Raw genomic sequence first — 10,963 nt, 5'->3', positions numbered from 1 at the left:
AGGATACTTGTGAACCTTGAAAAAATATGAAGTGTACTTTTAGCTATTATTCCATTCCACAGATAAGAAACTGAGGCATCGGGGCGGCATCTGTGGCTTAGTAAGTAGGGCACTGGCCCCAGATACTGAGGGTGGTAGGTTTGAACCCGGCCCCAAACAACACTGCAACAAAAAAATAGCTAGGCATTGTGGCGGGTGCCTATAGTCCCAGCTACTCCGGTCGCTGAGGCAAGAGACTCACCTAAGCCCAAGACGTGGAGGTTGGGGGCAGCACCTATGGCTCAAGGAGTAGGTACGAGCCCTATATACCAGAGGTAGCGGGTTCAAACCTGGCCCCAGCCAAAAACTGCAAAGAAAAAAAAAAGAGCTGGAGGTTGCTGTCAGCTGCAACAATACAGCACTCTACTGAGGGCAACAAAGTGAGACACTATCCCCCCCAAAAAGAAAAAAAAACTGAGGCATCAAGGACAGCAGGATTAGAATTCTAGTCACTCAACTTCTTTATTTTTTGAGACAGGGTCTCAAGCTATCACCCTGGGTTAAGTACTGTGGTGTCACAGTTCACCGCAACCTCAAATTCTTGGGCTTAAGCAATTCTCTTGCCTCAGCTTCCTAAGTAGCTGGGACTACAGGCATCTGCCACACTCCTGGCTATTTTTTTGTTGTTGCAGTTGTCGTTGTTGTTTTTTAGTTGGCCGCAGCCGGGTTTGAACCCGCCAGCTTTGGTGTATATGGCTGGCACGCTACTCACTGAGCTACAGGTGCTGCCCATCTTCATTATTTTTTTCTTTTTCTTTTTAGTAGAGACAGGGTCTCTGCTCAGGCTGGTCTCCAACTCCTGAGCATAGGCATTCCACCCACCTAGGCCTCCCAGGGTGTTAGGATTATGGGCATGAGCTAACATGGCTGGCCTGGTTGCCCAATTTCTAATCAAACATTTTTTCTTTCTAGGCAAAGCATTATATTCAGAACCATGAGGAAGAACAAAGGTGTTGGTAACAAAAATGGTAGCTAGAAAAATCTCCTGGCTCTTTTTCTTTGTAAAGGTGATTAGTGTTTCTTGCTAGTTAAAAACAAAAAAAGAGGGGGGTTCTCAAAGCACTGGGGTCACATTTGGTCCTTCACATGGTTATAGCTAAGCTGTGAGGTACTGTTATCCTGGTTGCATCAGAGAATATTATTTATGGCAAGCATGTAGAACAGTGTTTAGCATGGAATAAACATTATGTAAATTATTATTCTGGTTAATCCAAACAGAGTGGAATGTTTCCTTCATTGGGCTAGATCAATTTCTGTTTCTTATTTGGATTTTTCTTTTTTTTTTCTTCCCATTCTCACCTATCATACTATTATATTTTTAATGTTTAGTTTATTTTCTCTTGCTCTGCTTTTTTTCTATTTAGACAGAGTCTTACTATGTCACCCTCGGTAGAGTGCCGTAGCATCACAGTTCACAGCAACCTCCAGCTCCTGGGCTCAAGCAAGTCTCCTGCCTCAGCCTCCCAAGTACCTGGGACTACAGGTGCCCCGCCACAAAGCCTGGCTATTTTTTGGTTGCAGCCGTCATTGTTGTTTGGTGGGCCCAAGCTGGATTCAAACCTCTCACCTTAGGTGTATGTGGCTGGCACCTTAGCTACTTGAGCCACGGGTGCCAAGCCTAGGTGATGCTCTTGCCTCAGCCTCCCGAGTAGCTGGGACTACAGGTGCCTGCCATAATGCCCAGCTATTTTTTTTGTTGCAGTTTTGGCCAGGCTGGGTTTGAACCCCCCACCCTCGGTATATGGGGCCTGCACCCTACTCACTGAACCACAGGCGCCACCCCATGCCCAGCTGATTTTTTGTTGCAGTTGTCTTTGTTGTTTAGCTGGCCTGGGCTTGGTTTGAACCTACCAGCCTGGGTGTATATAGCCAGTACCCTACCCACTGAGCTACAGGCACCACCCTGCTCTGCTTCTTTAAATTGAAAAATTTTAAATCCTCAAGAGATTCCTTATTTAGGTTAAAATGTAGTCCGTAACTTTCCTTCTTTGTCAATGACAAAAATAAATCTAAAAATCTCTACTTTTAGGGCTAATCTTTTATTTTTATTCTGTGTTCTCTAGGTAGCACAGAACTGACAGGCAGCACCAATCTGATCACACACTACAATCTAGAACAAGCCTATAATAAATTCTGTGGGAAGAAAGTAAAGGAGAAACTAAGTAACTTCCTGCCTGACCTGCCAGGGATGATTGATCTGCCTGGTTCCCATGATAACAGCAGCCTCCGCTCCCTTATTGAAAAGCCCCCTATTCTTGGTGGCTCTTTTAATCCTATCACAGGGACCATGCTGGCTGGCTTCCGCCTCCATACTGGACCGGTGAGTCCCCTCTTGGGGAGGAAGAAGGCAAGTGGGGAGGCCTAAAAGGCATGGAGGTGGGTTTTCTGTCCAAGTTTGTTACTTCGTAACTGAGCAGGAAAGATGAAGTGAACAGCGCATTCCCTCCTTTTATTCACCTGGATCTTTTTTGGTTCCTTCAGTTGCCAGAGCAATGTCGACTGATGCATATTCAGCCTCCCAAGAAGAAGAATAAGCAGAAGTACAAACAGAGCCGTACTCAAGATCCTGTCCCCCCAGGTAAAAAGTGATTCTCTTCAAAGTAAAAAAATTTGACCTTCAGATTCTGATTTGATCTTCCATACTTCAACCCAGTTAAGTTCCTTATAGAGCCCTAGACTCCCACATTCCAGTGTACTGTGCAGTCTCTTGGGAAAGTAGGGTCTTGGGACAGGAGTAGCACTTTGTTACTTTGTTATCCTTTCTGGGCATTTGAAAAAAGCAATTGCTACTGACTTGAGGTGCTCCTGTAGTCTTCAGAGTTGGTATCAGTAGAGGTTTTGAACTCTACAGGTGATAGGCAACTAATGTCTCCTACAGAAACACCATCTGATTCGGATCACAAGAAGAAGAAAAAGAAAAAAGAAGAGGATCCTGAACGGAAAAGGAAGAAGAAAGAGAAGAAGAAAAAGAAGGTAGAGTACGGGCCTCTTGCCACAGCCCAGTGAATCTCCCTACATCTTACCTTACCCCTGTCCTACGTAGGGTCTTTTGCCTCAAGATAGACCCAAGACTAAAAGCCAACACAGGTTGCAGGTTTTTCCTCTACTGCCCAGTCAAGGCCAAGGATAGTTCCTAGTTGTTCTCACTCCTCCTCCTTTTGTCTTCCCCAGAACCGACATAGTCCAGATCATCCAGGTATGGGCAGCTCCCAGGCCAGCAGCAGTAGCAGCCTACGCTAACAAGACCATTGGACTTTTCACCAGAATGGCTTTTCCTGCTGTACTGTACCTGCTGACAAAAAAAAAAAGCTGCCTTCCAGGCTCTTGGACACTGCCTTGGGAGCATCCTGCAGTTGGGATAGAGATCAGCTCCTGTTATGTGCTCTACTGCGATTACTACATTGAGAGAAAAGGGCCACACTTTTGTAAGGTTCGGCCTTTCTCATGGATGTCTCTTCCTCCCCCCCAGGAAGCTTTCTTTTCCTCTTTTTCGTGCATTTGTCTGATTTAGAACTTGATCATTGTTTTTCTTTTTAAAAAATTGCTTTTATCAAACTGGCTGGAGTGTTGCTGCCTATTAAGAGGTAAGTGCCTTTCTGACAGGGTTTAAGACAAGGCATTGCTAAGATCTAAGAGGACTTGGCTCTATTATCTCATTAGCAGGGAGAGAAACAAAAAATGAAATTGGATAACATGGTCTAAAAGTGGGACAGAATTTACTAATACTTCACATTCAGACACAAATACTCTGCCCATAATGTTGAGAAAAAAGCACCTGGGTAGTCTTTAGGCTCCCCATGAAGAGCTGAGTCAGTTATGACTCAACTATGTCTTCTAGGTCAATTCTGTATTAAAACAGCCAACTGGCTCAGCGCCTATAGCTCAACCGGCTAAGGCGCCAGCCACATACACCTAAGGTGGTGGGTTCGAATCCCCAGCCCGGACCCGCCAAACAACAATGACGGCTGCAACCAAAAAATAGCTGGGCGTTGTGGTGGGCGCCTGTGGTCCCAGCTACTTGGGAGGCGGAGGCAGGAGACTCGCTTGATCCCAGGAGTTGGAGGTTGCTGTGAGCTGTAATGCCACAGCACTCTACCCAGGCTCTGTCTCAAAAAAAAAAAAACAAAAAACAAAAAAAACAGCCAACTGAAAAAGCACCATGGGTTACCAAGTGTTTTTCAACAAGATTGCTTTTTAGGTCAGAAGCCCATGATCTTTTAAAATGAACCTCTGATAAGCAAAAGTAAATGTTGCTTCTCGTCTTTTTAAGAACTTTTGTCCAGCTTCATTCTTTAGTTAAGACAATGAAATTATTTGACTGATGTGAAGACATTTCCAAGCTTCTAAGACAGTAACATACCCAGGTGCAGTGGCTTACACCTATAATCCTAGCACTTTGGGAGGCCAAGCTGGGTGGGTTGCTTGAGGCCAGGATTTTGAGGCCAGCTTGAGCAACATAGCAAGACCCCTGTCACTACTAAAAAATTAAAAAGTTAGCTGGGTGTGGAGCTGTACACCTGCAGTGCCAGCTACTCGGAAGGCTAAGGCAAGAGCATCACTTGAGTCCAGGAGCTTGAGGTTACAGTGAGCTATGAAGTTGCCACTGCACTCTAGCCAGGACAATAAAGAGGGACCTTGCCTCAAACAAAGTAAGACAGCAACAAAAAAACCTTAACTATCAACCTGTAAAATAAGTCCCCTTACCTTTTGCAACTGGCTGGGTAAGTGAAAACATACATCAGAAAACCTGAACTAGAAGCAGTACCTGTGGCTCAGTAAGTAGGGCGCCAGCCCCATATACGGAGGGTGGCAGGTTCGAACTCTGCCCCGCCAAACTGCAACAAAAAAATAGCTGGGCATTGTGGCAGGCACCTGTGGTCCCAGCTACTCAGAGGCTGAGGCAAGAAAATTGCCTAAGCCCAGGAGCTGGAGGTTGCTATGAGCTGTGACGCCATTGCCCTCTACCAAGGGCAACAAAGTGAGACTCTGTTTTTTTTTTTTTTGTAAGATAGAAAACCTGAACTAATGTAATCTGACTTTAAATTTAACATAAAACAGTTAAAATCTGTTGCTCTGAGCCAAAGTTTTTCCTAGATAAGTGGGTGTAGAATCACTTGTTCAACTCATTCTAATCTAGGATTCAGAACAAGAGTTTATATATTTAAGTTTATGGACAGTGAAAATAAAAGATTTCTGGTAACTTTCTTGAGATTTAATGTCTGAGGGTGCCTGTTTAAAATTAGGCCACAGCCTTTTTCTTTTGTCAATTAGATACCTAATTGAATCGCTGCCAATAGCCAGTCAATGTGCTTTATCTCGTATCTTAATTCAACATGCTTTTATCACCTTTGGTGATTTCCAAATGAGCTTTACTTCCCAGACTCAAAGTTCTCTATTAAGGAGCAACTGTGCCACTACAAGTCCAGAGTTTTCTAAGCTTTGAAAAGACAAAAAGTGTTGGTGGTTTCAAGACTTTTTTGAGGAATTTTAAAAATCACCCCAATAAACCAGGACCTGTTTTAAGTGCTTAATTTTACTATAGTCCTGGCCTGAAGATGGGCTGGGACCACAGAAACTTGAGGGTCTCACTGTGATGACTTCCCACCAAAGATAATTTACCCTGCCTTAACCAGACAAAATAACACAAGTCGGGGGAGCTGGTTAGATCAGGATTTGTTTTATTCCTTATTGGTTTAAAATAGCTAATCAGAATAAAAAATAAAAGGGCCTCTTTGTAGAGGCTGGGGTCTCCCCTATTTTGAGGTTAGAACCCAGGTATCCCCCTCTACCCAGCACCATACTGAGGTGGACTGAGGGGTAACCCCCAAGGGACAATTGGAGGGGCCTAGGCCTGCCACTCCTTCTCTCTATCCCCAGTTTTTGGCATGTGATGAAAAATATTGCTTTTTTGGATTCTTCTCTCTTGGCCTTGGATTTTTAAATCATGTTAACTGTAAGCCAGGGGAGGCTTTGAAGGGCTAGTTGAAGAAGCCTGCCCTAATCCCTCTCCCCTTAAGAAGGGGTATCATCCAATATTGTTTTTTTGAACTAGGCCAAGCCCTTTTGATCTTCCCCCACCCCACCACCAGTGTCCTGGAGATAAAACCCCTTTCCTGGGGAAACTAAGTGCCAATGAGCCTAGGAAACTAACTCTTCTCTCCAAGTCTTTCCCTCTTCTGACCAAGGCCCCAGGCTTCTTTCCTGATCACTTAGCACCAACAGACGGTGCTATTTCCTTAGTTGGTAACTGGGACAAGAGAGGGAATCAGAGAGAAAAGGAAGACTTCAATGCCTCCCCTCTTTTCCTGCTGGTCTAAGGAATAGGAAGACCCCCCCCTTTCTTATACATATCCCTCCCTCATTTTCCCATCCCAGGATAGATATATAATTTCTTTGATATTTATAATATATATATATATATATGTACACACACACCTGGTAACGCAGAAGAGGAAAAAAATAGAATCCGTAACAATAATAAAAAAAATTATTTCTGGTTTAAAAATGATCTGATTCCCTCCAGGGCGAGCAATTGCACAAATGTCCACTGAGTCTGGTCCAGGGATTAAGGAAGGGAAGGTCTTAAAAGGTAAAGGAGGGGTTGCTACCCCAGTCTCAGGGCCCCAACTCTCCAACTTCCCAACCCCCACTGCATTTTAGAAAACACTCCTCATCCTCTTGGGATAGGTGGTCTAAAAAATGTCCATGCAGGGGAGGAAGCCCCTTGAGGGAAGGAAGGTGGCCACCTGGGGCCCTTTGGTGTAGGCGCAGAGGCGTGGGGCAGGGGAGGCGCCGAAGGCTCACACCGAAATCTCATAGGTGGTACCACCAACCCCTGACACCTTCTTGACTCCTCCTCTCGTGGGGCTACTGAGAGGTGGTTGGCCTGGGCCAGGGGAGGCTGAGCCTATACTCTTAGGCTGCCCGTTGGATTTGCTGTAGGCGGTCTTGAGCTGTACTTCATCTCTGGGAAGGAAAGAAGAGACAGGTGTCAAGAAGTAAGACAAAATCACAAAAAAGGTGGCTTGGCACCTATGGCTCAATTGGCTAAGGCGCCAGCCACATACATCTAAGGTGGGAGGTTCGAATGCTGCCCGGCCCGCTGCCAAACAATGATGGCTGCAACCAAAAAATAGCCAGGCATTGTGGCAGGCACCTGTGGTCGCAGATACTTGGGAGGCAGAGGCAGGAGACTCACTTGAGTCCAGGAATTGGAGGTTGCTGTGAGCTGTGATGACACAGCACTCTACCCAGAGGAATAGCTTGAGACTCTGTCTCAAAAAAAAAAAAAAATTACAAAAAGAGGGAAAAGTTTAAAAGATTAAGAGGCCAGATGCAGTGGCTCACACCTGTAATCCTAGCATTTGGGAGGCTGAGGAGGGTGGACTGCCCGTGCTTACAGGTTCAAACCAGCCTGAACCAGAGTGAAACTTCATCTCTTTAAAAAAAAGAAAAGAAAAAAGGAAAAAATACAAAGGCAGCTTGGCACCTGTGGCTCAAGCGGCTAAGGCGCTAGCAACATACACCTGAGCTGGTGGGTTCAAATCCAGCCCAGGCCTCCAAACGATGGCTGTGACCAAAAAATAGCTGGGCGTTGTGGCGAGCACCTGTAGTCCCAGCTACGTGGGAGGTAGAGGCAGGAGAATCACTTGAGCCCTGGAGGTTGCTGTGAGCTGTGATGTCATAGCATTCTACCCAGGGCGACAGCTTGAGGCTCTGTCTCAAAAAAAAAAAAAAAAAAAATAGCTAGGCATTGTAGCAGGCACCTATAGTCCCAGCTACTTGGGAGGCTGAGGCAAGAGAATTGCTTAAGTCCAAGAGTTGGAGGTTGCTAGGAGCTATGACGCCACAGCACTCTATTGAGGGCTACAAAGTGGGACTCAGTATCAAAAAAAATTAAAAACTAAAAGATTAAGGGGACAAAAATGATGTACTTTAGGTTTTTGTTGTTGTTTTTTTTTTTTTTTGCTTGTTGATACAAAGTCTCACTGTGTTGCCCTCAGTAGAGTGCTACTGCATCACAGCTCACAGCAACGTCAAACTCTTGGGCTTAAGGCAATTCTCTTGCCTCAGCCTCCCAAGTAGCTGGGACTATAGGCACCCGCCACAACACCCAGCTATTTTTTATTGCAGTTGTCATTGTTTAGCTGGCCGAGGCCAGGTTCGAGCCAACCACCCTCGGTGCATGTGGCCAGCGCCGTGCTACAGGCACCAAGCCTACTTTTCTATATACATACTTACCCAAACATTCTCTTTTATTTTACTTAAAACAAGCCTGATTCAGTCTCCCTTATTTACTACTATCAGCTACCTCATATGCTTATTCCCAGGCAAGTATTTTTAGGAAAACAGGATTAAGAGAACAGCATTAATTTTAAGTCTCTTCATAGAAAATGAAGAACTATCAGAATACCACTGAGTCCAATTACACTAGGATGTGCAAAGCAAAGCCCTGATACCTTCTGCAGGGCAGAATGCTTTAAGTCATCTGAGGGCCAATATAGTACTGATACTTACTTGGGTGTCAGTAATGGCTGCAAGGCCACTTCTTCTGTCTCAGAGACACCAGGTGGGGCTTTTTGGCTGCTGTAAGACATCGATCGACCCAGGTATGGGGCAGTTGGGCCTGGTTCAGGGGACCCTAATCCCCGGCCCCTTAGCCCATCTGGCTTGCCGAAACGGGGGGCAGTTGGGCGTCCCAGTGGAGTCTTGCCCAAGGGTGATCTCTTCGAATCATCTGAGGAAGAACTAGTACGAGGGGCATGGCCAGAGCCTGGTGTTGACTGAATGCCCGAGTCCCCCAAACCTGGTTCTTCCTCCCGGCCCGGGAGTGGGGGTGACTGGCGTAGCAACTTCTCTCGTTCTTGAAGGGAAGCCACAATGTGGCGTGACAGATTGTCATAACGGACTGGTGAGGGCTCTCGGTGTGATGGGCCAGTTGACACCAGACGTGGGTGCCTCTCAGCTTCCCGCTGCTGGGCCAGTCGGGCGGATAGGAAAGGAGAGGTGTAGCCTAAAGGTGGATCTGGCTCAGGCCCTGCCTGCACTGACTCAAAATCAGGGCTATCTGAAGGAGTGAGCAGGCTGTCATAAGACAGGCTTCCATTGCGTGTCTGGTTGGCCAGGCTCTTATACGAGGTGGAGGTGGTGCCCTCTGAACGAATGGACTGCAACTGGCCCAGCTCAAAGCCTGTGCCCTGAGCTGACTTGAGGCTGGAGGAACGTGAGCCGCTGGACAGTGGATCAAAATGAAAGCTTTTGCCAAAGGTGGGAGAACGAAAGCTCTCTGGCTCCAGGCTGGGCTCTGAGCGATAGCTGGGATGGCGGCTGCTTTCTGCAATTGAGGTTGGCTCCTTCAAGCTATCCCCACGACTCAACTGTGGAAGAAAGTACAGCAGACTCTTAGTGTTTCTCTTTTTTTTTTCGGAGACAGAGCCTCAAGCTATCCCCCTGAGTAGAGTGCTGTGGCATCACAGCTCACAGGAACCTCCAACTCCTGGGCTCAAGCGAGTCTCTTGCCTCAGCCTCCCAAGTAGCTGGGACTATGGGTGCCTGCCACAACACCCAGCTATTTTTTTGTTGCAGTTTGGCCAGGACCAGTGCCCTACTCACTGAGCCACAGGTGCCACCCCCATGACTCCACTTCTTAAAGACTTCATACCTTGGCGCTGGAAGAATGAGGCATGGCGGCTGATGTGCTGCTGCTACTGTAGCCCGGCCGGTACTTATACATGGTAGGTGTAGGGGGGCTGTCCTTGCCCAAGAGGCTGCTGTCTGCAGGAGAAAAGGTTCAGAGGGCAATACTTTAAGATCTGTTCTCTTCATGTGCTTAGGGTTCCTTAAAGTACAAAGGGTGTGAGGTAGAAATAGATATATCCAGGAAAAGGGAAGTCTAGAAAACATAACTGTTGAAAACAAGACTAAAGACTTATAGCACTCCAGAACTCAAGGTGGGAGACTGCACCAAACAGGTCCTAGGGTGTGTTCTCTATTCAGCTAGAGCAGCGGTTCTCAACCTGTGGGTCACAACCCCCTTGCACTATATTAAAGGTATTGGGAAGGTTAAGAACCAATGGTCTAGAGGCTGATAATTTCTTCCCCAAAGGTCCAATTCAGGCTGAGAGCCTATACTCAATGGTTAGAGTGCTGGCCCGTGTACCAGGGATGGGTGGGTTCAAACCTGGCCGGGCCTGCTAAACAAAAAAACAAAACCAAAACAAAACAAACCTCCAATTCACTGGCAACAGCTAAGTACCATCTCTTCTCTTCCAGCTGTCCAAAGTGGCTCAAGGACCGACTGCTTAGTGTTCAAGCCACAACACAAGCTCTGTCTCTTAGCCCTTGCATGTCTTTACAGTTCATGAGTAGACTTCTCACTCCTGCCTTCTAGCTTTCCAGGATCCTGCAGGCCCAAGAGGCCCTTACCCTCATTAGGAGCCAGGGTGAGGTGTGTCCGCAGCCCCGTGTAGCGGCTCAGGTCTGGCTTAGGAGGAGGTGGAGGTTCAGCATCTGCAGACTGGCTCTCTGTTATCTCCAGGCTTCCCTTAGACTGGATAGATGAGGGGAAGGAAAGTCAGACTGGAGAAATAGGCATTAGGGTGACTCAGATTATTGGTGTAACAAAGGTGTTATGGAGTAAATAACATATTCCTAAACTGAGACTGGATGGCAAGGCAGAAGAGTTGGTTTGGAGACCTACCACAGTGGCTCATGCATATTAGCATTTTGGGAGGCCAAGGTAGGAGGATCACTTGAATTCAGGAGTTCAAGACCAGCCTGGGAAAAAACAAGACCACGTTTCTTTAAAAATAATACCAATAGGCTTAGCGCCTGTGGCTCAAGTGGCTAAGGCACCAGCCACATACACCTAAGGTGGCGGGTTCGAATCCAGCCTGGGCATCATATACAGACCTTGTCTCTACAA

The 10,963-nt window shown here is 46.6% G+C and overlaps 2 protein-coding genes across 3 annotated transcripts in view; one reads left to right on the top strand and one right to left on the bottom strand.

Annotated features, from left to right (window-relative positions):
* Positions 1-3,903, top strand: part of MED19 (mediator complex subunit 19) — a 12,447-nt gene extending 8,544 nt beyond the window's left edge. Inside the window, exons 2-6 of one of the 2 annotated variants that reach the window (XM_023507831.1) lie at positions 952-1,007; positions 2,103-2,359; positions 2,521-2,617; positions 2,918-3,012; positions 3,211-3,597. In XM_023507831.1, the coding sequence (XP_023363599.1) occupies positions 974-1,007; positions 2,103-2,359; positions 2,521-2,617; positions 2,918-3,012; positions 3,211-3,279 (552 nt within the window). In that variant the 5' untranslated portion in view covers positions 952-973 and the 3' untranslated portion in view covers positions 3,280-3,597. Of the gene's footprint in view, positions 1-951; positions 1,008-2,102; positions 2,360-2,520; positions 2,618-2,917; positions 3,013-3,210 lie in introns of both variants that reach the window. The other variant, XM_003801347.3, reaches the window with a different exon arrangement.
* A 1,792-nt stretch (positions 3,904-5,695) lies between these two features.
* ZDHHC5 (zinc finger DHHC-type containing 5) overlaps positions 5,696-10,963 on the bottom strand; it is a 33,194-nt gene continuing 27,926 nt past the window's right edge. Inside the window, exons 9-12 of the mRNA XM_003801346.2 lie at positions 10,465-10,588; positions 9,701-9,813; positions 8,557-9,416; positions 5,696-7,005 (exon numbers count right to left, since the gene is read on the bottom strand). Of these exons, the coding sequence (XP_003801394.1) occupies positions 6,840-7,005; positions 8,557-9,416; positions 9,701-9,813; positions 10,465-10,588 (1,263 nt within the window). The 3' untranslated portion in view covers positions 5,696-6,839. The remainder of the gene's footprint in view (positions 7,006-8,556; positions 9,417-9,700; positions 9,814-10,464; positions 10,589-10,963) is intronic.

This window comes from Otolemur garnettii, unplaced genomic scaffold, assembly GCF_000181295.1.
Source record: "Otolemur garnettii isolate 467f Iridium unplaced genomic scaffold, OtoGar3 scaffold00209, whole genome shotgun sequence".
Classification (NCBI taxonomy): domain Eukaryota; kingdom Metazoa; phylum Chordata; class Mammalia; order Primates; family Galagidae; genus Otolemur; species Otolemur garnettii.
Note: the sequence above shows the minus strand (reverse complement) of the source record. Positions and strands in the feature narration are given on the sequence as shown.